Source organism: Haplochromis burtoni, unplaced genomic scaffold (assembly GCF_018398535.1).
Source record: "Haplochromis burtoni strain Fernald_Lab_line unplaced genomic scaffold, NCSU_Asbu1 Contig_4, whole genome shotgun sequence".
NCBI lineage: Eukaryota > Metazoa > Chordata > Actinopteri > Cichliformes > Cichlidae > Haplochromis > Haplochromis burtoni.
In genome coordinates, this window is record NW_024582365.1 from 2952566 (window position 1) to 2980231 (window position 27666).

Consider the following 27666-nt stretch of genomic DNA (forward strand, 5'->3'; position numbering starts at 1 on the left):
TTGTTTTTCAGTTCTAATTAAAAGAACGAAACGAACCCGATGTTACTAGATGAAAATTGTACATGACAGGATTATCCAGGTCACACAAGGGAGATTATGGCCAGTGTAACATTAATTTTTTCATTCTCCTACTCGAGTCAGGTAGCAACACCACTGAACCAAACGCTCATTTCCACAAGAAAACTGTTAAATCTGATTTAATCCTATTATCAGCCTCCAGGTGATCAACGAGAAGTCAACATAATCTTATGACGAATATGCAAGTGAATTCTTTCCCAGACCATCAACTTGTTTATTAATTCACTTTGGTTGACTGACACAAAAAACTAAAGACTGTCTTGCAGGGGGATCATACCAACTTCAGTGTCTCTGAATTTTCAGGCCACAACAATCTATTAAAATGTAGGACATTTATATCCCAGACAAATACATTGTCTGGGATATAAATACGTTAAATAATGGACATTACATTATGGGTCTGGGGGAGTAATTTAGCAGACATAAGCATTAACATTATATTGAAACATACTCACTGGCCACTTTATTACATGGCAGCAACTCTGTGAAATTATGGACGTACACATGGTCAAACTGAGCGTCGAGCGGAAGAAAGGTGATTAAGTGAATTTGAACGTGGCATAGATGTTGGTGATGGACAGGCTGGTTGGAGTATTTCAGAAACTGCTGCTCTACTGGGATTTTCTCACATAACAAGCCCAGTGTTCACAGAAGAGAGAAAATATCCAGTAAGCAGCAGTCCTCTGGGTGGAAATGCTTGTTGATATCAGAGTTATGAAGAGAATGGCCAGACTGCTTCTAGCTGAGAGGAAGGCAAAAGTAACAGCAGAAGAGCACACTGGGTGCCAATCCTGTTAGCTAAAAACACAAAACTGAGGCTACAATTCATCCAGACTCACTGAAATTGGACAAGAGAAGATTGGGGGGGGAACGTGGCCTGTCTCGATTTCTGCTGACATTCACTTGTTAGTACCAGAATTTGCCATTAACTGGCTGTAGTGGGGGATGTTTTCTTGACACACTTTGGGTTCCTTGGTACCATCTGATTGTCTCCATTGCTTTGCAAACATCTTCTGATGGTTGTGTGCGGGAGGATAATGTGCTAAGGTACAAAGCCAAAATAATCTCAAACTGTTTTTTTTTTCTTCTTTTTTTAAAAACATGTACTCAAATGGCCTCCACAGTCAACAGATCTAAATCCAATAGAGCACCTTTGGGATATTGTGGAAGAGGAGATTCAAATCAAGAATGTACAGCCGACGAATCTGCAGCAGCTTTGTGATGCTATCATGTCAGTATGGGAACAAAACAGTAATTCAAGTGAGTGAATGTGGCATAGTCATTGTGGCCAGGGGAGCTGCTTTGAGTTTTTTAGAGAAAGCTGGTATACAGGGACTCAAAATTTGATGTTTTGTTTGAATAATTGACTACATTTAAAAATTAAAAGTGTCAGTATCGATAACCACGTACCACCTAATGCTGGATGTGCAATAAATAAGGGAGATTGCGTTGACTTTGCTGAAGTGTCCTTGAGCAAAACAGTCTTTCCGGTTTCCCCAGCTGTTACAGCTCCTCCCGTCCAGCAGGTGGCAGTGCCGTGATGAGCAGGCGCAAACAGCCCGCGATGTTCAGTAATCCAAGATGTCTGCGCCCTGAAGGATGCCGCTGACGGCGTGAAGGTACATGACAAGGAACAGGTAAGATGACAGTGTGGCTTTTCCCGTTTCGTTTGGGTTCAACCCGGCGCCGTTTGACCTGCTAATGAGGTTTAAAGCAGAAACGATGTTTGATATGTGTCTGTAGCTTCGGCTGTCCGGTCAGTCTGTGGTCACAAAGTGCTGCTGCTGCTCTGCGTCACGCTCATTTCTGGATTTTCGGGGTTACAGTTGCCCGTCATCGCGTTGTTTGATTTATTAAAATGATAGGATGGAGTCTAAAACCAATGCTTTGAAGCTCCCGCTAATATTAAAGCATCTGCTTGTTTAACAGCTGTGGACAGATCACCGGTCAAAAACTAGATCCTGTAAATCAATGGGAGCCACTTATATCCCGGTATCTGTATCAGCTGTCTTTTATTAAGTGGCAACACTACAAGATATCTAAAGATGTTAGCATATCCAAATGAAGGACCTTGGAAATATGAAGTTTCTTACTTTGAACTTTGCGTAGAAAGTTTGGCTATTTTTTTTCTTCTTCTTAGATTTCATTTCGTGTGTTTTAAGAGTTTTGGGTAGATGATGATTTTCTGGTGGCACAAACAGATTTTATCAATGGGGTGACACGTGGAAACCAGGGAGAGACATATGGGGGGGCAGTTTTGATACATTGTTGGCAATTTGTGAAAATTGGCAACCAAAAAGAGTCTGAAAATGGACTGAATGGCTGCAGTGGACATCGCCATTCTGCCTAATCACGTTTTTTACTTATGTGACCAGCCACATACATAGCATGCCCAAGGCGGAGCAGAAGAGAATTCATATGCATTTATGTGCCATAGAGACCAATTCCCTTCATGGTAGCATGAGTAGCATTAATGGTCCCTTCAATGCTACTCAAGGTCTGCACCTTGATATTTACAATATGAAGGATCATAGGCATGTTTTATCGTCTCTGAAGGGGTCCCCTTCTCCAAAAAAGGGAAAATGCTAAGCAAAGAGACACAGCCAGAGGCATCTAGATAAAATATCATCATCTTCCTCCTCACCTCAAGCCTATTCTCCTGAACTGAAGTCATGGCTGTAACACACAAAAACCTGCATACTGCACATGCTTATTTATTCCTTATATTGTCAGCAGATTAGGCATGCAACCCCTCTCTCCAGCTGTGAGCTGGCTAAACAGAAATAAGAGCTGGTTATAAGCTAACGTTATTCCAGCTAATGTTAGGCCTCCCTCTGATAAACAATTTGATTACTTTTTCACATCTTATGAGAGTTTATTCACCAAGTGTCCAAGTTTAACAGTGTTAGATCCAGCAGCCAACTAAGAGCTAACAGAGGCAAAAACCGTGGTTCTTACCTGCAGAAAAGTTCAGGAAGTTCCTGAACGACTCACATCAGTGTCGCTCTTGTTAGACAGAAGTGAGCCTCACTGACTCATATCGTGCTCCTTTCACAAAGTTTTACAAGCTCATCTAGAGCAAAGACATGAACACATATTAACAGCTGAGGTAAACAGCAGGCTGGTAACCTACACTCTGAAATAAATGGCAGATATTGTTGTTTGTCCTAGAGTGGCCACTATAGCTACAGTTATGCACTTGAATGGGGAGGGTTAAAAAACAGCATTCATTGGCAGCAATCTACCAACATATGTTGGTGAGATTATAAATACCAATTTTAATCTTACTGAAGTAAGAGGAAAAAAAAGAATAAAAATATACCTAAAGGAAAACATCCTTGTTTAATCGTCCACATTATATTACTCGATCATAATTATTGATTCATTAATGTGTCACTGTGTTGCAGTTGGAGTTTAATGTAATTAATTTTGACGACTTCTGCCTGGTGGAGGATTTGTCTGAGGTGCAGAAGCATATTATGGCGAGGTTTGCTTTCGTTGCCATGCCGCTGTCTCTCATATCAAACAAGAAGATAGTCCTTCAGAGCGCTTTGGATGAATGTTTCGCAAATCTTTTCCTGCCAATGCCACCTTCAAATGTTCGTGCCCTTCAGCCCCCACAAAATATATCAGTTATTAACAGTAAAGAATGACCCAAATTACATTTCTCCGAGGCAAAAGTTCACACAATAGCTTTCCCAAACTCAGTTATTTAATTTTCCCTACATAAATGATAAATCATAGATATTTAACTTGGTTTCACTCAGTGTTATTCCCCTAGAGTAGCTTAATGTGTCACCAGGGGAAACATTGCTGTAGAGAAACACAGGAAACAAAGTACCCTGGCTGAAATTCATGCCACAGTTGTTGCTTACAGTGGATGTCCTCTTATTCATACACATGGGACTGAGGTTTGCATGTTACAACCCTTCATCAGGAGGGTCTGTCCTATTAAGTGTTATATTTACCCATAGGGCTGTTCGATATAAGGATATCGGATGACCACATAAAAACATCTGTTTCATTTTACGCTATCGTTTATTTCGTGGTGTCGCAAAATAAACTGTTTACGGCAATATTTTTTCACCGTTTTGATGGTCACTGTAGTGGCTATATTAATTTCTTAAAGTTGTCTCTTTCTCTTATATTTAATATAACCACACTACAGAAGGACAAGCGCCTGTTTTTATGCGTTTTTGGTTAGCAACAACGACGGTAACAGCATCGCGTGTCCGCTTGTTTATGTTCCACATAAACCTTTCACAATAAAGCTCAAGATCCTGTTGAGACTTTTCAAAATAAACTGAATCACGTGAAAGAGCAGATTATTTACAGATGAGAAGTTAAAAAAAGAGCCGCCAGGTGCTAAAAAATAAACCTTAGACTCGAACGTTAGAACAGGCTTTTCCCCGCAACACGCCGTGTAATAAATACTCACAAAGAAAACGGTGGCCGTTACAACTTATGTCTAAAAATGTATCGTTTCATGCATCGGTTAAAACACTCGACTCCAGCTACATGACCCGCAGCTGGAAACACTTCCCGCAAGACGAGCTGCCCGAGATTGACAGAATTTACAGAAAATGTTACATTTTTGTGATTTATATCGTTATCAGGACGATAGAATTCTTATATCGGGATATGAGATTTTGGTCATATCGCACAGCTCTATTCACCCACCTTAATTACGTGAACATCGAAGCCTGCTTGTTTCTTAATCATTTCTAACTGAGTCCGAGTTCATAGCCAGCTTTTGAAAAAAGAATGCACACATGAAGCTAAAAACAGATAATTACTGCTTCGTTTCAGCAATTATTACAGCACAGTGCTGTGATTAACTCTTAGTGACTTCATAGTGCAGTGGTTTACACATTCACCCAACAGGCTGTGGTGACCTCTTGTGAATAAGGGAGCAGGTGAAAGTAGCTGTAATTAACTGTAAATTGCAACTGTGGTTGAAAAGCTAATAAATTATGTGACATTAAAAGCTGTGCTTATGTCCATTTTCACTACCTTCACTCACCTCCTGATATTTGGATGCATCATTCCAGATCATATCTTAACCTAAGAACTTCGATTCAGGTAATGATAAGATTATATTTCCTCTAACCCGCCTTGCATTAAAATTTAGTTGCTGTTACTGCAGCCCAGAATATTCAGGTCATGAAAAGCTTTTAAAGGCTTTTTGATCCATTGTATCAGAGGTTTGAATTGGCTCATCGCACTTCCAAGAGTCGTTCAGCCAGAGAGAGTTTCCCCCCCCCCCATCATCTGCCGTTTTATATTTTTCTTTTAGTAGTTTTTCATGCAGAACAATATAAGATTAAAAAGAATTTTCTCTGGCTGGGTTTAGTTTTTGTCTTTCCTCACCTGGTTGGAACCTGCTGATTGATATTAGAGTCGTACTGTTCTTCCTTTGTCCCTGAAAACTTAAAGGGATTCTCTTTAAATTGCAAAAAAAAAAGTGAAACTCAGCTATCTGCTGCTTGAGATTAAAGATTGTTTTAAGTAATAAACGACCGATATGTGGTGGGTATCAGCAGTAACTGCAGGTTTCTTGTAGGTATTCAGTCTCTGCTAATTCTGGTCTGTGTTTTTGAGGTCACTAAGCATCCACCCACTTCTGCTGTTATATATTAATGATACTTCCTCAGTACTGTGACTGTGAGGTCCAGCTGCAACGGGAGCTCAGACCCAGAGGGGCAGATGGCTTCAGAGTTCAGACTGTTTACTGTCACATTCTGGCTGCTGTCACACTTGGCTTGCAGTTTCTGAAGATAGAATTTTATAATGTCAGAGCTGTGTGTATCCACATGACACCCGGAGATGGCTGAGATGCTTCTCCTGTGTGTAATCGTCGAGATGTGTAGCTGTACTACTTCTCCTCCTCCTCCAGTATTACTTTTCCGCGTTGAGGCGTCCACAACACGGGGAAGTCTAATGAGGCCACACAAATCACAGATCCTGCCACTTAAACGTACAACATCCTGTTGTGAATTCGAAGATATTAGTTCTAGCTGAACATGCAGTCTAACTCTAGCATGCTTTTTAAGACACCAGTCGGTGGTTTTGATGTGTGTTGTGCTTTGATACCAGGAAAAAATGGCTGTGGTGTAGCCATAAAATATAAAACAAGCTCCCCGACTGCAAAATATAGCAGAAAATAATGCGGAGTCTGTGCTGTTTTCACTTTTATTAATATATTTCTCAAGTACCCTCTCTGCTGCTGATTCGTCATTGTTGTTGTTTGTTACTTTTTCTAGATTTATTCCAAGTACAAGCAGTTTGTAACACATTCTGTCTTGCCAGTCGAAGATGATGGGGCGAGGGAAATGTAATTCAGAAGAGCCAGTAAAGAAAACTGCCTCCCTGGGATTTGATCACAGGCAAGCAGAGATAATACATGCAGAGTGTTGGAGGGCCGGGAGTCATCACTATTCAAGTACAAGGTCCCGGTTTAAACCTGAGCCACAGTGATGGGCATGTGCTGTTTTAGTAGTCGAGTTCCCTGATATTAAACACGATCATTAAAACAATGCAGATGAGAGCTGCTACTCATTAACTGTCTCCTTTTTGCATGGTGGCTTCTTATGACTTTGGCAGGAGATGTCACTCGCTATGTGGCTGTTTGACAAAACATGAGCATCTTATTAAATGAGATAGATTTGCTCCATTTAAGCCTCATGAGCATCTGTAGGGTAGGATGCTGTTGTTGGACTACATGGCATTGATGTTTCGGTCGATCTAAAGGTGATGGATGGACCCGAGTTTAGGCCTCTGAGCGCACCAGTCAAGTTCTTTCACACAAGACTGGGAAGCCATGTGACTTTCCTGGAGATATTATCTTACTGAAATGATAAGCCACCATATCAATGTAACATACATGTCAGAAAGTTGGGAAAAGGGCAATGAAACACTGGAAAAGCTGTGTAATGCCTAATAAAATGTATACTTGGTTCCATTTTTTTTTAACAGCCAAATTAGTTAATTAGTAACATGATTGGCTACAAAAAAGATCATCCCAGATCCCACAGAGATAGATTATTCAAAAAGTAAAAGATGAGTAAGGTTTCACCACTTTATGAAAAGGTGTATGTGTGCAAAAGATTAACATAAAAACCTGTAAATGTAAAACAGCAAATCAGCTCTTCAAATGTCTCCCACATGACCATCTAAGATTAGCCTGATGAAAAAATTCTCAGGGAAAGATACACCTCTTAATAGGATAAATACAAAATATCAGGCCCCCATTGTTATTATTTTAGTGGTAAAAGATATTTCAATAGAAATGAAAATGAGAGAGAACCTCTTCAAAAATTTTGGATATAATATTAACAGACTTGCTATTTCTAAAAATGTTCATTTGAATTTGGTACACAGTGATACCCGGGGAACTTCACACTGAAGCTGGATGAAAATGTGTTCTTCTCCATATTCAGGCTTTAATATCTGTGAAAGCATTCGCCTGATTTAAATTCTATTTTTTTTTAAATGCCACGTGGTTTGCTTATGAGAAGCTGTGAATGAAACGGCAGTCCCCTACATGGAGAATTGTGATTTCTACAGGCCTCCAAATCTGTGGTCATAGATCAGACATCTGTAAATTCGGGGGATCCATTATTGTATGCTAACTTGTTCAGGGCTCGCAAAATTTCAAAATCCCTGGTAGCCCTTCGGGCAGGGACTCTTCAGTTTTTGGTAGCCCAAAATAAATTTAAGTAGCCCGAATAAAAAAAGAGAGCAATTTTTTGATTGATGTTTTGTTTCCTGTTTGGTTTCCGTATAATATTGTAACGGAAACAAAACATTAATCAAAAAATTGTTGAAACACAAATTACAACATTGTATAAAAATTACAATCATCAACTCAAATACTTGGTTCTAATGGAAAACAGAAATTGCTATGAACTTGTAAGAACTGTGTAGGACATTAATCAGTCTGTGTCAGATCCTGAATTTGAAATTTCCACTGAAGTCACAGGTAAGAGGCAAGTGGAACCAAGATCGAGGCCATTTGCATTTTGAAGTTTGCAAAGACTGCTAAATTGTGCCAGTGGTAGTTCACTCTTTGCAACATAGTACGCTGTTCTAAACAGATTTTTCAGGTTTATTTTTAGTATCTTATTTGCAATCGGTGTTTGTTCTGGGAAAGATATTGCAGACTGAGCAATGCATTTCTTGCATTTCTCATGGGTTCTAATGGGGGCCTTTCTTAAAATGACTGGTCCCAGTAACAAAGGCGCTTGTCGACTCAGAAATCGAGGGAAAACCAACAACACACCCGGCAGAACATTATGTTATTTACACGGGTGCACATAAGTGGTCCGCATGTGCTCATTTGCTGTCAAAATAAAAGACGCTTCTTCGACATCTTTAAGAGTTCTAAACAAATGTCTGTCCTCCTCCAGAAAATCTTATGTACGCAAACACGCGTTGCAACTTATTATCTTGTGCGCTGTTTTTATTTTGACAGCGAATGCGCACCTGCGGACCACTTATGTGCAGCCCTGGTTATTTAGCTCGTCATATTGCAGCCACAGAAATTATTTTGTCCATGAAACCATAAAGCTGCACTTTCTTTTTGCCTTATAGTCTGATTTGTCATAACTTTTCCATTTTGTGGTAAGCTTTTCTTTGGCTGTCACTTCTTCACCCTGACCTGTCTTATTTGGCTCAGCAGAACTAAAATATATATCCTGCTGCTTTTATACACACACACTCACATAACGCTCAGTGATTCTCTGCGCGATCAACCTCTCACATGTTTAAGCTGCGGGAGGATCACTTGTCATGTTTGCATAGTAAGCTAACGATTGATGAGACGATGTCAGAGGAATTGGTGCACAAATTATCGTCACTCACCAATCAGTGCTGTCGCTCTCTATACACAGTTCGTGTGATTGCAAAGTGAAAGCAAAAAACAAGCGCAAATTCAAACGCGATTTCAATATGTCACATATTGACAGTGGCTCATCGATGCCAATGACATAATTACCCAGCTACATTTCCGAAAGAATGCAAAAGCATTGACATATATTTTTCCTTCCTACGACAGCCCGACAGGCAGGGAAGAGATAGATTTTGGTAGCCCGACTGGAAAAATCGCTAGCCCCGGGACGTCGAGCTAGCGATTTTGCGAGCCCTGTTGTTCATATTCATAGTCATAGCAGCAGATATTTACCAAACACGTTTGAAGGACCTAGCTCAATTAAATTTTAAAATGGGTAACTGGCTTGGTCAGCAAGTTGCAGCCTCAAGCGGCGGGCTTCAAGATTGCAGTGTTTGTCATATCTGTGTCGGCTCTGTTTTTTAACCCTGGAGGTGTATGCTCGGCTATAACTCTATCACATAAAGAAAAAGACACAGAAATAAGCAGAAATGCTGCCTTTTCCAAGCCTGACAGACGGAAAGTGAGAAACAAGAAAATCAAGAAGAGCATCCAGCTTATTATCTGTGATTAGTTCAGACGTGTGGCTATCATTTCTCCACATGGCTGAATTCAAAATAAGCATATACAGTTATGTCCACCTATTTTTTTAGATGCTGGTACAATTGTTTTTTGTAGCTATTAATTATTCATTAATTAGCTATTAATCATAAAGTACGCAAACAATTAAAGAAATTCTTTGCCATTTTGAGGTATTAGAATTATTTTTAATGCACCACCCCTATTTTTGGGGAGTCAAAAAGCAACCCTGCAAATGAAAATAGTTTTCAGTAAATATTAACTCTTATTACTATATTTATTTATTTACTTACTTATTAATGCTTAATACTTTGAGAGGAATGCTTTGCAGATATGTCTGAAGTCAGAAGCCAAGGTTTTCTCTTTTGTGGTGCTTTACCAGGCCTGTACTGCAGTTCTTGTTGTGGGTATTTCTGCCTTGAGTTTCTCATCAGTAAGTGAAATTCATTTTGGGTCGGGTTAAGATGAGGTAATTCACTCAGCCGTGGCAGAAATTCTGACCTTCAGAAACCCCTTAGTAGCCTTCACAGTCTGTCAGTCTGTACTGTGAGACACCATCCATGCATCCTTGCTGCTGTTGGGCGAGTGTAAGCAGAAAGTGTAACTCTATTCACTTCAGAATTCATCCATCTGTCTCCTGTCACATCATCAATAAAAACTGATGACCTCGTGCTATTGCAAGCCACACAGATCCATGTAATCTCTACATTATGGTGTGATATATCTACCTTCTGGGGAGTTTTTTTTTTTTCCCCTAAGGTTGGTTTTTTTGGTTTTTGTTTTTTTTTTTTTTTTTTTTTTTTTTTTAAATCATGGAAAGGATTCCACGATCATCCACTGCTGTTGTTTTCAGTGAGTTCATTCACCAATCTGATGAACCAATGAACCAATCTGTTGATATTCCTCCCTGTTTGAGTTGTGTTGCTATTATTGTTGTTGTTATTATGGCCTGTGTCACTTCCACAAGATCTCATTTATGGTTTTACAGCCACAGCATCCAAATACGGCTCAACTCCAGACTGTTCACCGGTTTTTAATTTATGAATAAATAATATACACAGCTCACACCTAAAAAAAAACCCAAACAAAAACAACAACTTATGAGTGAATTGTACAGCTACATTTCAGGTCCAGAAAACAGTGGGTTGGCTGTAATTCCGCAGCACTTAATAAAATATTTACATTGAACCCCTTCAATCCAAGCTGGAAGTCTGCACTTTCAGCCTGTATCCATCATATTTGTAACCTCATAATGAGATTTGGTTTTATTTAAGGCTATTTTCTGTAAAATTGATTACTTACTGAAATGGAAGTAAGGAGTTGTTTATTTCTGAAATGCACAGCCAAGAGCCCAGAGAGATGAGACCTGCAGGTTCAGATTTGGGTTAAACCAGGTAGTGCAAGTTCCCGTTTTCAGTCTTGAGGGATCATTCAGACTCTTCTTGAGTTCTTCTTTTTATTTGACTGGCCTTTAGCACTTGGCATTCAGCAATCAATAGCTCCAGGGCCGAGGTTTGATGGGATGAATACTAATTTAGTGGAACAGCATTGGCATATGACTGGCTCTCTATAACTTTATATCTGACGTTACCTCTTAATCCTATTGAGAGCGTCCTGTGTGGCACAGTGAATGATCACAGCCCAGTACATTTGTTCTGTTTGGTCACTGCATTAAGCCCATCGATTACAGTTAATCTGTAGCTTCTAATTCGTAGCACGGTGCCATCCAAACAGATAGTGTATCCAAGAGTTTCTTACTGCCTGCTGTGAAGGACCTTCCCGTGCAGTTTGTTTTGCTGTTAACAGATATTTTGTCGCCTTTTTTCATTCAAGGACACCATTCGTTTATTGCGGCTCTAATGCAATTCAGACTTTTCTGCATAGATGAGCAGAAACATAAAATTGCTATTATAATTGTAATATGCTTGTGTTTTTTTTCTTCTGGTATCCAGGGACTTCAGCTTGTCTCCAGGGCTTTTCCTCCTGTTTATCTTTAATATGCAATAAAATGTTTGACAGCAGAGTTGTGTAGCAGTGGCAGTGGTTATCTTAGAAGTCACATGCACGTGTACCACTGACTCATTGTGAATTTCCCTTATATGAAATGTAAAGGTGATTGTTGCCACTAGATGGACTGCCAAACTAAGAGTTGAATAAAACAACATGTCAGAGGTGTTTTAAAGTCTGCCTAGAAGATAAGACAGAACTTGGTCTGTTTTATTTGGAATTTCAAAGAATACTAATCATGGTTTCTGCTTGGAAAAAGATGCTGGCAGGTTTTTATCTTTTTAAAGACGTGGAAACAGAAACTGTTTTTTTTTCTCTTAAGGCTGACTGATGAGAGCAGAATAAGAATACTTCAGTTTCTGTCAGGGTGTGACAAGATTATACTCTGAGGGCAGGAAGTATCGAGTAATGGATCACGCATTGTAATCTGCTAAACTACAATCCTCCTAATTAGGGCTGGGAATTATCAGCCGAGCTGCAGATACCATGTTATCAAAACACATGAGACACACAAGCAAATCAAGTCAGAGAAAAAAAAGAGCTCCGCTAGTTAGAAAATAAGGTCGTGACATTGATAAAATTCTCAGCTGATAATGACAATGTTTAAATGCAGGTAAAAGATCTTAATAGATGGTGTTTAGCAGGTATAATGTTTATCATTTTAATTAGTGTTTTACCATGCAAAGAATACCCAAATGAGCTGTGTAGCTGAGGGTGATGTCTTTAATTTCCTGGGTTACACAATTCATTGTGTTAGAGTACCAATTTTAGTGCCAATTTTTAGGACAATCTAGTCAGTATTCATCATGACATTTCACTTAAAACCTCAAATGTCAGATACAGGGGATCGCCAACTTTTGTGGCAACAAATCTGATATAATATTTCATGAAGTACAAAGTTTTGACCTCCTCGCTGTACTACATCAAAAGTCAGGAGATCAAAAGTCTTTAGGATTTTTCCTGTGGGCATAATGGATATTTGTATCAAATGTCAAGGCAATCCATCCCATAGTTGTCACGACATTTCTTTCAAAACCACAAATGTCAACCTCAGGGAAAGTCAGAGGATCATCAAAGACTTCATTATCTGGGCGACGTCAACATCTGTACACAATTTAGCGGCAGGCCTTCAAAGAGGTGCCATGCCACCAGTATGGGTAGAAATTATAGATAAAATATGAGAGCAGTAAGTTCACATACAAGTTTCCCATCAGCCCTAATTTGACCTTAGTTGCTGGAAAAAACAAAATAAAACACTGAGGCATGTGTTCAACTAGGTGTAGATTATTTGGGCTGCTCTAGATGAAAGATTACCAGTTTTAAATAACTGTGGTGATGTCTTTGGTTAGGTGTCTTGAACAGTGGTTGAACGTCACACAGGGAGTGTTTCCAAGCAAACTCTGAAACTTTCAATCGTTCTTTTATAAAAGGAAATGAGTTAAATATCATCCTACAACCCATAGTGTCGCACCTTCTGACAATCATTAAAAACAAACCATAAACATAACAGAAAAATGTTAAACAACAGTTTATTTTCCGTTTCATGTGATAACATGATGATATGTTTTGAACCTTTAACAAGGTAAAAACCTCTGGTTTTACAGGACTCTTTGTGGTTTGATGAAAATCCAAGTTCACCCCATGAGTCAGTAACTTGTGGGACTACCTTTAGCAGCACTAACTTGACTATTGCTTCTGCAGCATTTCAATCAGGTTGTGGTCTGGCCTTTGACTGGGACATAGCAACACCTTGATTCTTACTCAGCCATTCTGTTGTCTATTTGCTGCTGTGTTTGGGATCATTGTCCTGTTGCATGACCCAACTTTGATGCTAAGCTTTATCTGCCAGACAGATGGCTTCACATTTGAGTCTAGAACTCTTTCAATGACTTCAAGGTACAGGTACTCTGGCTGCAAAACAGCCTCTAATCACCTTCTCACAACTGTCTGCATGACAGTGGGTATGTGGTGTTTGTGCTGATTTGCTGAAGTTTGAATTTTTCAGATGTGGCGCTGTGCATTATTATCTCCACTTTGGTCTGATCTTTCCAAAGGACATTGTTCCAGAAATCTTGTGGTTTGTTCAGATGCAGCTTTGCAAACTTAAGCCATGCTGCCATGTTCATTTTAGAGAGAAGACGCTTTCTCCTGACAAGCCTTCTTTTGTCTTTTTCTAATTGTTCTTTCATTCATTTTCATATTTAACATGTTAACTGAGGCTTGTAGACCTCAGATGTAGCTTTTGGGTTTGTTGGCTTTTATCTAAGCATTTCATGGTCTGACCTCGGGTTGAGTTTAGTGGGACATCCACTCCTAGAACGATTGTGGAATTGTACTAATGTATATCTGAATGCTCCAGACCAGCAATCCTGATGATCTGTTAACCAAGTCAATTTGATTACAACCACCTTGCTGCTACCCAGCCTTGTAATTTCTGTGTTTTTGTTTTTTTTCCCACTGGACCACATAGTCCTGTGAAAACTTTCTTTTGACATGACTGTATGAACACAACGCTGTGATAAAATCAACATGATCTGCAAATAAAGATTCTGAGCTAAAATAAAATTGAGTGAAGTGAATTTGAGGTTCAGTTCACATTAGTTACGTCCTCAGTGGCGACGCTGCTGCATTGCCAGCTTTTAGGATTATTATTAAATCTTTTCACTTCAGTCATTGAAGCCTTAATAAAAGCAAGAGTTACAATGGATCAGTGGGAAAAGGGAGATATCAGTGGACGGGATGAGGAACTAGTCTCACCGCTACAAGCATTTCATTTCACTTTATATATACATTACTTTGAAATCCTTGATAATAAAGTCATATTTTTCATCAGGTAAGTATCTGGGAGCTGAGGAGACCAGCTGCAGGACTTTAGAAGATGAATGTTGTCCCTTTCTTGTCTGATATAGAATTTTATCTGCTTAACAGTCCTGGACCTTCTTTGTCATATTATTTTTTCCATTTTGTTTTCAAATGGTGAAAGGTCTGGACTGCAGGCAGGCTAGTTCAGCACCTGGGCTATTTTACTATGAAGCCATGCTGTTGTAATAGCTGCAGTATCCAGTATAGTTCTGTCTTGCTGAGATATGTAAGCCCTTTCCCCAAAAAAGACGTCATCTAGATAGAAGCATATGTTGGTCTAAAACCTGTATATACGTTTCATCACTGATGGTGCCTTTCCAGGTGTGCAAAATCTGATTATGTCCCCATAATAAAACTCTTCTTTAGTCCAGAGCATGTTTTCCAAAGGTAATTTCAAATTACGATTTGTCTGACCACATAAGTTTCCCACTTTGCCTCAGTCCATTTGAAAGGATCTTTGACCCAAAGAAGATGGTGGCCTTTGTGGATCTTGTTCTTCTTTGCATTTGTTGACAGATGACAATTTCTGGAAGCGTTCACGTGCTCATGTAGCGATTTCCACGATACAATTGTACCTGTTTAAATGCAGTTTAAACAGTCCTGTTTAAACCCACCTGATCCAAAGATGGTGGATTTCCCAAACTAATATTCAGCCTTTTCTCTTATACACAGATTTCTTCAGATTCTCTCAAACTTTTGATATTATGATGTACTGTAGATGAAATAGTCAAACTCTTTGCAGTTTTACATCAAATTAACTTGTTCTGAAATTGTTCCACAATTTGTTGACAGGTTTTTGCAGATGAATGAACCGCTGCACTTCTTTTCTTCTGAGAAACTTCCTCTAAGATGCTCCAGCTTTTTCTTTTTAATATCACTTACTTTTCCAACTCCATGTTAACTTTTTTGAGACGTATTGCTGCCATCAAATTCAGAAAGAGCTAATATTTTTCATGAAATAGTAGTATGTTTCACTTTAAATATTTTATGCGTTTTCTATGTTCTATTGTGAATAAAATATGGGTTTATGGGCTTTGAAGATCATTACATTGTACATGGTGTCCCAAAACCTTTGGAGCCGGGACTGACATGTGCACTTTTTACATTAAAGTCAAGAAAACACAGGACACAGGATTACTCGACCACAGCACCTATTTGTGTGACATTTCTTCCAGTTGTTATTAATTTTGTGCCAAGGGGGAAGTAGCATGGAAATAAATAGTGGAGGCATTGCTACTGTTTGTCGTAGCCCTGAGGTATTATCATCATACAGTTTACATTCATCAAACCTGATAGCCCTCCCACGTTTATTAGATCCATGTCATGCAGTGTGGATTGGTTGCTGAAATCTCACAGCTTGTAGGAGCCTTCAAGTTTGAAAAATATGTACCACGGTGAATTGTTGAGGCAAAAGTTAATTTTTTAGCTCTGCAACACCAAAACAGTGTGCCATCTGTGAAGCATGATTGGTTTGAGTAGCATCAGATCTTTAAAAAAAACCATTCTCTATTTAAGGTGAATGTCAGGCATAAAAGTATAACAAGTTTTCAAGTTTATGTATACCACGGTCGCCAGGGTGGTTCTAATTCAAAGAGTAACACCGCAGGGAGAAGGATTGCTTTTAAAGACGCCGGTGATACTCTTATCTGTTGGATTGGCAAACACAACAAAGAAAAATCATTATTATCCATGTGAAGTCACCATTTCAGATCTTACTCTTGAAGAGTCCGAAGCTGACATAACCCTGAGATTTTTCACCTGTGAATGAGTATAAGACAACTCGTCTTCCAACAGTATGTCAACCTTTCTGCTTTAAATATTTCCAATATTACATCATGCCAATTTTCTATTGTTGATGGGGTAGGGTTTAGCCATTTTCTAGTAATAGTCTTTTTACTGCTACAACTTTATATCCCTCCTCAGCATTAAGCAAGGAACATAACCAAGGTAAATGGTTTCAGAGTTTAGAGGTATTTGGTTTTTTAAAAACACTGTTTAATGTCTTTTGAATGTCAATCCAAAACAACTTAAGCTTTGCTTAAGCTTTGGGCAGTCCTAAAATATAGGACTGCCCATATTTGTCTTGATGTTGGGCTTTGAAATATCTCATTATGGTGATCTCTGCAAGTCAGAGAGTTAGCTGAAGACCATTGGAACTGGTCTTCAATTTTGATTGGTTAGTCTGAGCTGGGTCTGCTCATGCATTTTTAGCATCTCAGATAAAGCCTCCTCCATTTTACAGCTTCTTCTCGTTTTCCCGGATTCTAGCTCCCGCCTCATCCAGGCTTGGGTTGGTTTTTGCATTTTCTCCTTTTAAATCTCGGAGTTGTACATCTTGACTAGGGTTGGGTATTTCTGCGAGAAATTTATTTCTGTGGCTGCGTGTCGTTGATTTTTATCGACGGGTAAAGCGGATTTCTTACTTTTAATCGTAGACATCATCTTCACCCCTTTCTCAGAATTAGAGGAACTATTTGTATTATCTTCAGGGTAGTTCATGTTGGCTTTCGAGGTTGTTGGCTATGCTGCCATTTCTCACAAACCAGAACTGCAAATCCCATCATCATGTCTTGCAATTATTGAAGAAACAATTAATTTAAAAAATATGTTTACAAATTTTACAGGAGAATGTCAGAGCAACAGTTCATGGCCTGAAGCTTTGGAAGGGTTTGCTGATGCAACAGTGACCCAGTGCACGCAAGTAAATCAACAATTGAATCGTTAAAATGTGAATAAAATTTGAAAGGGCCGAGCCAGAGCCCTGACTCTTTGACCTGCAGTGAGCTGTAAAATCACTCAAAGAGAAATTTGATCGCGCTATCGGCCCTTCTGGCCAACACCAGTAGGCGGTAGGTGAAGGTCCTTGCCCAAGGACACAACGACCGAGGCTGAACTGAACTGAATGAACTGAAACAGCTTTGTTAGGAGGAATGGTTACTCCTCATCACCGATAAGGCTCATAAGTACCACCATCCTGAAATATATTTATATGAATATTGGCCAATAGATTCATGTTTTGCACTCACTACAAATTGCTACCAGCACCTGCCTTAAAAATCCAGCATTGGTCAGGCTCTAGTTAGTACTAAACCTTGGCAAGCACAAGTCATTAATAAAAGCTGTAGTCTGGTGTGCATGAGTTCCCGCAGGCCTACAGAGGGAAAAGCTGTTGAGAATAATAAACCAACCGCATAAAGGTGCTCTGATAGAAATAAAATGGGAAAAGCCTTCAGTGAGGCACAGTTTTTATTTTAACACACACTTACACTTGAATCTATGTCGCTATGCTTCTTTTGTTGAGATATTCATTCATTTGAAACGCAATCTGTGCAGCTGGGAAATTGTTCTTTTCTCCCCCAACTTCTTTTAGTTAGTTTTAATTTTGCGGAGATATGAAGATGGGAAGGCAGATAATGTGCAACAAAGGTTATTGAACTGCTCTTGATTAGGTGTTGTTCCAGGTACGAAACCAGATCCTACTGAGAAATGAATTACTGTTCAGCTTTTATTTCATCAGAGTGCAACTAAAAGATTTAAAAGATGTAGAGAGAAGAAGAAAAAGACATAATTTCCTCCAGGCTGATACAATGTCTGTGTCATTTATATTGAGCATTCACTTTCAAACTAAACACACTGCTTCGAGACCATTTTGTCCATTTTTCAAGACTGTCATTTTATAGAAAATCAATACCCGTAACCTTCACTTGTAAATAAATAACAGATTTAGAAGCCTCATTGATGTTGACTACAGTTTGGCTTGCCTCCTAATTAAGACTAAAGAGAACCTAATAGCCTAAACAACAAACAGCGGTGGGCTTCGCCCGTGCAATTAAGCCCACATTTTTAATACCAAGTTGATTAATTTCTTTAATCAAAGTCAGCGTTACCCTTGAAATTGAGTCACTTTTAATTATGCTGAAACACAAAACAGAAGCTGCTGATACTGCTCTGTGATAGCCTGTAGAAATTTCGCAGGCATATTAATGGACAGGTGATATAATATAGGAGTCTGGTTTCAGATGATCTTTTGACAACAGTCTGTGTAGACCTGCATATTATCATGACAGGTGGAATTTTTCTCGAGCTTTTCCTCCAGCGTGCTCAGTTTTATTGACATGTTTACTTCTGTCAAAGATGCCTCCCCTCGATCAGTGGTAGTTTATTCGACAGGCGGCGGGGGAGCTGGAAAACTTCCAGATTTTCTTGGAAGTATTATTTTTAGAGTTCTGATTTTGGTCACCGTGGCTGTTTTATTAAGCCCGAGTGTACGAGTCGACGATTAGAGACTTGTTTTCACGTTCACGTGGAACACCTTTGCGAATGAGCTATGAATTTGAGTCGAAGTGGCAATTTGGAGTATTGTCCCAGATTTGCTTCGGCTTGTGCTTTATTATAGCTCACCTCACCTTCTTCTATTAGGCGGTAATTTAAATGCTGGGTTTGTGGCCCGTCATTTATCAAGCATATTTTAACAAAGTGCTCTCACGCAGTAACTCTACGCGGCCCAAACAAATTGCTCTTTCTGTCTACTCCTTGTTATCAACGAAGCTGTTGCCAGTAATTGCCGTAGGAATGTAATATTCCGCCTAAAGAGCAGCTCAAAATTGTGTCTTTTCCTTTCAGATTACTTTGGCTTTGATTTGATTATTCACAGCAAAAGCATTAAGCTAGCTCTGATTGAGGCTTTTCATGCAGCCTTCAACCATGTTTTCCTGCTTCTGCGCTGTTAATGCAGCTTCATTCCTTGACTCTAATGTAAATTGTGCTGGATGAAACGCACAGTCAGTGCAGTTTTGTTGCCTTATGTAGGTCAGTTCTTCTCCAGCGTTCACTGCTTGGCCTTGTGATGAGTGATTTCATTTTGCGAGGGAACTGCAGTTTTATTATTCATACTCCAACAGAGATTGGAGTTGCGGTGCATTAAAGCATGACGTTGTCATTTCCCCGCTCGTAGAGGCGTTATTCCCTTTGCTCCAAATTGGAATTAAACCCAACATGTGATGCTGGCCCTAACTGTTTAGGAACAGCAACCCTCACCACACTGTTAAGCCTCACTCTCTGTGGATGGTGCAGTGTGTCATTTTATTGGTCAGTTATTGTGTCCCCCCCCCCCCTCTGTCAAATTGATGTTTGAGTTATTTAGCTAAGCTTGCCAGTTAAGCATTCATGACTTTTTCATGAGTCATTGTTTGATAACAGAAGTGGCTTTTCTCACTTCAGATTTAATGCATACTGGTTCTCTGCATTTTTAACTGCCTCCAAAATTGATCTGACTGCCAACAATTTTCTACAATGAAGTAGCTGAGCACATTAGGTGAGTACTGTGAAATTGACCTCAGAAAAGTAGCAGCGTATGTGAGTCACATTGTAAAGACAGCTATTCAGGGAATCCAGACTAAATGGATTCTATGTGGGACTCTTTCTGCAGCGTGCGTATAACCTTAATGCCCTTACAAATATTGCCTCACAGTGGCTGCACTTTAACGGCTGCTGGATAATCAGCAATCCACACAGAATCACAACTTTTCTTGGGTGTAGCTTCCCACTGTTTGTTGCTCTGAAGCAGCGTGAGGTCCCATATATCTTTCTGGTACTGTCTCTTCTGTTGATCTAATTGGATACCCTCTGTTGCCTACAATGAATCATTGCTGGACCCCTTCCCTCCCCTCAAGTACTTATTTTTATTGAATGCAGGGTTCCCCTGAATCACAAGTCTCAACTTTAAAACTTGTATTTGTCCCTTGGCTCCAGTCAATGATCCCCCCCCCCTCCTTTTCCCCCCCCTACAGCTGTGTCAGTATCACTTTTATTCCAGCAGGGGATTATAAGACTCCTTTTATGTCTTTTGCTTCCCCAGAGAAAGGCCAGGAGTTCAGGCCATTCTTCCCACTCTGCTAATTGTCTCCTGATTTGGCAAATGCATTTTAAGGTGGAATGAAGAGAGCCGACCCCTCTTTGCATTCATACGAGGCGGTGACACATCCGCACCTTCTCTGTGTATTTTTATGAATACACATCCCTCTTCTATCCTTGACCTCTACAGATGCAGGGGAAGCTTTGACGCAGCACAGACCGTTAAGTCTCAAACAGAAGTGAGGCGATGGAGGCGTTTTTGGCATGCACTCCATGATTTTTTTCTTTTTTCTTCTTAGTGAAGTTTAAATCCTGCTAGTTCTTAGGCTCTCCAACGTGGCAGGCATCTCACTCAGCTGCTGATCCACACTGCAAACACCTCCAGGAAAGTGGCTCTAACTGAGCCGATCGAAGGCAAAGATTTTTTTAATTACTCGCCCGCTGCAGAAGGGAAAGGCTCGGGTTTTGCCTCTGGGTATTCGCATCGACTTGGGTGTATGATGTTTTAATGAGCCTGGCGTATGAATGATTTGTTGCTGTTGTATATGCTCGAAAAACCTAATTTGTTTGTTTTTCTTGTGCATTTTCAGTGGATGGATTCTCAGTTGACTTGGAGGAAGATTTAAGACTTTCCAGACAGACCAGGATGTCAAAGATCTCCAAAGCAGCCAAGGCCGTGAAGAAATTGGATACAGGCAATGTAATCCGGGCTATAGTGAGGTCAGGACAGGCTGCCCCTGGACCTCCGCTAGGCCCCATTCTGGGACAGGTAAAATTACTCCTGATTTCACTTCTTGTTCTATCTGTTCGCTCTGAGTAATCACAAGTATTAACTTAATTGAAGGAGCAGTGCTTCATTTTATCAACCGACCTTCTGAACACAGCACTCATTAACCGCAAAGCAACCCGATCCTTTCCTATTTTCACTTTGCCAGTCACATAGTTGCCTCTCTCCCCTCAGTCACCTCATCGTACATCCCCACCTCCACCTCCTTCTCCTCCCTATTCATATTCCCATTCTTATTCTAGTCGCACAGCTCTATTGTGCAGGTGGGTGCCACACACTGCCTCAGTCTGCAACTATTTTCTCACAGTTTCCAGGCCAAACACACCAACACCTCCACCCACAGCAGCACCTGTCCATATACATTAGCCTCACTCTTTACAAGCCGGCTGATGAAAAGGGATTGAACCTGCGAAGGTTTTGTCTTAAATTCTTCTGTACTTCTTTCTGCTTCAATTGCTCCACAGAGACAGCTGAGGTAGTCTTGTTTTTTATTGCTCAGGGATGCACCACTACAACTTTTTCCCCACTGATGCCAATTCTGACTAGAAAAATTTATGAATTGGCCGGTACAATAATAAAATAAGTCAGCAGTCCTCGAGCAATGATCAAAGTGAAGAGAGCGGATCAGAATAGCAGAGGCAGAATTTACTTGGCCATTCACTGCTGATGCTCTGTTCATTAAACTCCTCTTTGTTTCTGATCACAAAATTGCATCTGCGTTGAATTTTTCTTGTAAAGTTTAGATTTTATTTTATGCCATAAAAGGTTCTATCTGCTGCAGCTTTAATAGCCATTGAGGAATTAAAGTTTAATTGTCCTTTGAGAGATAGAAAGAAAGCAACCCAAAGGCTCATTCTCTACATACAAATGGTTCAGTTAGCCTCTTTAATGGACAGTACTCATCAGCCGTGGATGCTGTTGCACACTTGGAAACCAGATCAATTCTCACAGCTAATCCATCTCTGTGACATAATGACGACACTCAGACAAGAGAATGGAAAAATGTGCATAATTGCCAGAAAAGTGAGCGCCACATGATTTATAATATCACGGAAGGTAGCTTTATAAGTGAAATCAATCGAAAATATCGTATTTCTCTTAGATGACATCATCAATAAGCTGCACCATTACTGTAGCTCTTCTATATTCTGCTGTCACCAGTTGAACAACATTAACCACAACATAAAAATCTGGTGGCTGCGCACTGCTTCTAATAGCTTAAATGCAGGTCATTCATTTACTTACCAGGGTTAGTAACGAATAGCTTAACTTAGCCTGGTCTCTATGACAGGCCAGGACTTACATTTGGGGCTTAAACCCCAAAGATTTTAGATCATTTTAAACACTTTTCTCTATGACAAATATTTTCTCCTATTTAATAATAAAATAAGCTAACTTGATCCGCAAAGATAATGACAACACACTAACAAAAATGTTGTGTCTTCCTCCCCCAACCCCAACCAGTCGTGGCAGATGGCTGCCCCTCCCTGAGCCTGGTTCTGCTGGAGGTTTCTTCCTGTATAAACGGTGTTTTTCCCTCCCACTGTCGCCAAAGCACTTGCTCATAGCGGCTCATATGATTGTTGGGGTTTCTCTGCTTTCTTTGTGATAATATAGGTAGGTTTAAGTTACAATATAAGTAACCTTAAGGCAACGGTTGTTGCAATTTGGCGCTATATGAATAAAATTTTATTTAATTTAATTGATAAAATTGTTTTTACGCTAAAAAGCCAAAACTTTTAACATTTTGGCATCCTGATCTCACACTTTATGTGTTTGATTAAAATATACAATCCTATTACACAGCTTGAATGCTAGATTTTTGATGTTGACGCAGTAGCGTTTTGATCACTGAAAAAACATTGGTCAGTGTTTTTCTTATAGATTTTCATATAGCAAAGCACACAGTTGCTGCATTTTTTTTTTTTTGGGCTGGATATGAATCTCCTGTTCACACCCCAAACGTGCTCTACTTGATTGAGATCTGATTTTGATATGGCACGACCTTTCTGACATGGTGCGTTATCGTGTTGGAAGCAGCCATCAGAAGACGTGTACACCCTGGATATAAAGGGATGGATATGGTCAGGAACAATACTGTACATTTAAACGATGCTCAGTTGGTATTAAATCTCTACTAGCCTGAACCATTGATGCAAGCCAGGATGGATCCTTGCTTTCACGCTGTTTGTCGAATTCTGACACAGAAATTGTAACTCGTCAGACCAGGCGATGATTTTCAAGCCTTGTATTGTCTAGTATTGGTGAACCCTTGCGAAGTCTAGCCTCAGTTTTCTGTTCTTAGTTACAGGGTTGACACCTTCTTCTGGGGTCTTCTGCTGCTGTAGCTCGTCTGCTTGTGTTGTGCGTTCAGAGATGTTGTAACAAATGGTTATTTGAAGACACTGTTTCTTTCCTGTTATCTTGAAGCAGTCTGGCCATTCTCCTCTGGCCTCAACAATGCATTTTACCCACAATTGCTGTTCACTGGATATTTTCTCTTTTTCAGACCATTCTCTGTAAACGGTAGAGATGGTTTTGTGGGAAAATTGCAGTATTCTGAATTACTCAGACTAACCTGTCTGGCACCAACAACCACGCCATGTACAAAGTCACTTAGATTTCGGCAGGTTGTCTTGACCATGTCTACATGTTTAACTTTTGCTCCCTTACATATGACACTTGACCCCTTTACTCTTAACGACACATCAGTATATAAGTCGTGACTTAATGACCATCAGCTTTTCCGAGGGTAGCTCTAGTAATCTGTGTAGGCAGAGATCACTCCCACTAACCTTTGACATGTCATGTGATTAGATATCTGTATTAATAAGCTAATGAGAATTTCCTTCCAACATAATATCTGTATTGTTTCTATGCAGATGACATAATTTTTTCTCCCCTACAGTCTACTGAGTTTTTCAGTTACTCGATTTTAGAAATGAAAAGGAAGGACTGTCTTAAACCCGCAATAACCGCTCACATGATTTAGTGGAATAAAACTTGTTTCCGGCTTCAGGGCTTCTCGGCTCTACAGAGAAACTCGGCATTGTTAAAGTCATTGCTTCTGGCCTTGATTTAGTTTTGCTGCTCTTATAGTGGTGTTTACAGTCCCATAATTGATTTAAAAAAACAGTGCTGCACACTGCCTCCTCAGCACCAAACAGAAACAGTTGGCACAGTTTGCTCGTGAACTTTTTAAAGCATGTACAACTGAATGGCCAGAAGGAATATTGGATTTTTAAGAACTCCAACTCCAAATGAATGCTATTTATATCCTTATCTGTGGGTTGTGTAAATAAGCAACTGTTTGCTTAGGTTTAGATATATAAACTTGAGAGCTGATAATCATCACGTTAAGATGTTAATACAGATTTTAGAAAATATGCTTTATTTTTGTAGTACAGCAATGATGATTCCTTCTGGAAAACAAACAATCGTATTCTTTCTGTCCAAAAATAAAGTAAGTGGTGGATCTATGCTTTCATCTGAGAGCACTTTCCGCTGCTCTCTCATTGTGCAAGTGGTTGGCACAGTGGCTGGATCCATATATTTGACTTGACACAGATTTTGCACCAGATGCCTTTCCTGACACAACCCTTCCATTTCTGTGCATTTGGGACTGGCACAAGTCACAAACATTGATCTGGCACAAGGAGTGCTCGGGCTTCTGACCCCCTGAGGAAGGGTTTGTGTCTCCTTGAACCGGAGTGCTTTCGCATGTAAGGCACATATGTTAACCACTGCACCCTGGAGCCACAGGATCTCTGCTTTCATCTACCATCTTTTATCATCTGCTCAGAAATATAGAAGCCAAAATTGAACTGCTACCATGTGTAGAGAGACTGGGAAAACTCAGTTTTATCCTCTCTTTGCTGTTTACCAGTTAGATGTATAATTGATTTTAAGATTTTTACCGATTATATTTAAAGCTTCCTTCCCCTGCAGCTACACTGGAGACCCTGAGTTCCCCTGAGCTAAAGCTGCGAATTAAGAAACTCGCTCTGGCTGTCAGTCAACTCTAAAGGTCATTGAGATTTTACATCTGGCACATTTGGAGCAATTTGGGAGCTTCAAAGGTTAATTGAAAATGAACCTTTACAGCTTTCTGTCTAATTTTGTGTCTAACATGAGACATTATAAATTTGAAGCATTTGATTTGAAACTCCTTTTGTTTTTTTTTAATAGAAAGATCCGTGTTTGTGACTGACAGTTGACATATTTTTACTGGCAGCTAACCATCAGACATGCATAAAGACTCAAACAATAGCAATCATGTATTTATGAGCAATCATCCTCCTCTCCAACATCTTCTTGTCAGAGTAACGTGAGTATTGATGTATCTACATCACTGGGAAAATGGCATTTTTTAAAATATATATATATATATATTTTTTAAAGTTTTCTTCTCCCTGAAAGCACAGTTTCCTTTCCCAAAGATGTTACGGTTCAAATTTGCTACCTTTAAAGATGCTTGGATTTTTGGCACCTCACTCTGACGCCGAAACTAAGAATAGTGGTTTCTTTACATGCCTCACCAAGTATGCAGTTTCGTCTTCTCTGCCTGTCTTTGTTTGTATGGCCTGTTTCACCTTTGAACACTTGTTCCTCGCTGTATCTTGTCAGAATATTCTGTTTGAGCACGAACTGTGTTAAATAATGCATACGAGACTCCACTGAGTCTATTTTATGCGATTAATTTGAGATTTTCTTACTTTCTCACACTACACTTGGTTTTTATTTTTAAAGCTTTCTTTTTAACCTCCACATTTAAAGGTTTTGATTTCATGGTTGCAGTATAAATACGCAGTAGCTGCAACATGAGACAAATGTAGTTCTATTTAGGAAACAAGGTTATATATCTGTATATTATATACTGACTCAATACCTTAATCTCACACAATGTACAGTGTCATCAGATAGGATACAGTGAGCTCCAGTGACTGTTTATAACTCAACTGTTATAAAAATACAACACCTACGGTTTTTGTTAATTTATTAATTTATTTTAAGGCTGCAAACTATGGTAACTTGGTAAGAAAATGGATCTAGCTTTTGTTGTGCTGTTTCTGGAAATAGTACTTTGGTGCAGAAACAGCAGGAGGGTACTGGACTGGAATCCAGTATTGGGGTCTTTCTGTGTGGGAATTGATTTTCTTCCCATATTTGCATGGATACTCCAGCTTCCTGCCACCATCCAAAGACATGCATGTTAGATTTACTGGTGATTTATAAATTGATATAGGTGTAAATGGTTGTCTGCCACTCTGTGTTAGACTGTGATAGACTCTGCCTCTCACTGCATGAGCACTGTGTTAACCTCCAGCCCCCCATGACCTTGAATTGGATAGGTGGAAGACAATGGATAGATGAATATAATGTAAATTGATGCCATCAACAGGTTTTTGGATTGCAATTTTGAAGCCTTGTATGGTGCATTTTTGGTCTGGCTATCCTGGTATAATTGGAGCTAGTCTATATTTAGACAGCACGGTTGACCTGGGAACTCATCAGCTAATGGTAGAAAACCACTTTACTTGGCTAAGAAGGGTCATCTGTAAATCTTTATGATATTAAATGGGGTGCTAATTTTGGCTACTTAATTTGGGCTTAAAACAAAAGCTACGTACCTGAACTGAACATTACGGTCCTGGAGTCTCACTCATCCGTCAATGAAAATAACCACGCCCCTAAATCTAGAATAAGAAATAGACTCATCTGACCTGGAAACCTGGTGAGTCTGTGTGAATTGAAGCCTCAGTTTCCTGTTCATAGCTGATGGGTGTGGTCTTCTGCTGCTGTAGCTCTTGTGCTTCAAGGTTCAATGTTTTGTGCATTTGATGCTCTTCTGCATAGTTTGGTTGTAACTTGGGGTTATGAGTTACTACTGCCTTTCTACAAGCTGCCTCTCTGTAAACCCTAGAGATAGCTGTGTGGGAAAATCCCAGTAGATCAGCAGTTTCTGAAGTACTCAGAACAACCTTTTTGCCATTTACAGCCATGCCGTGTTCAAAATCACTTTAGTGACCAGTCTTCCCAATTCTGACGTTAAGTTTGAACTTTGTCTTCACCGTGTCTACGCGCCCTAAATGCTGCCATGTGATTGACTGACTAAATCTTAGTTTTATAAAGCAGTTTAACCGGTGTACCTAGTAAAGTGTGCGGTTTAAACACTTTGCGGAATATTTAAATAAGAGAATTTAATTCCCATTAACCTCTGTACATTTGTCATGAATAGAAAAATTGACTACGGTATACAGACCAGAAATTTAAATCCCTGTGGGGGGTTGCGTGCTTTTGGAGGCATGCCCAAGTGGCCCTTTGAGGAGCCGGGATACTTTATGGGTGGTATTTGTCACTAATTTACAGTTTCGATTAGGCACAATTAAAAAGGCCATGTTTTTTTTTTTCTGGAATTCTTTAAGGTCACTAATACACTGATGACGAAGACACGACAACGGCTATATTTCAGAATTCTTCCAAGTCACTTTTATCCAAACAGCCCTGGGTTATCAATTTTTGACTTTCATTTTTACAACTCTTACTGAACAAATCTGGGGATGTTTTTCAGGTATAAATTTAACAGCAGATAGTGTAGGGCTTAAGGGATTAA

The 27666-nt window shown here is 39.6% G+C and overlaps 1 protein-coding gene across 1 annotated transcript in view; it reads left to right on the forward strand.

Annotated features, from left to right (window-relative positions):
* Positions 1–1596: 1596 nt before the first annotated feature.
* mrpl11 (mitochondrial ribosomal protein L11) overlaps positions 1597–27666 on the forward strand; it is a 58925-nt gene continuing 32855 nt past the window's right edge. Inside the window, exons 1-2 of the mRNA XM_005913271.2 lie at positions 1597–1715; positions 20857–21035. Of these exons, the coding sequence (XP_005913333.1) occupies positions 20913–21035 (123 nt within the window). The 5' untranslated portion in view covers positions 1597–1715; positions 20857–20912. The remainder of the gene's footprint in view (positions 1716–20856; positions 21036–27666) is intronic.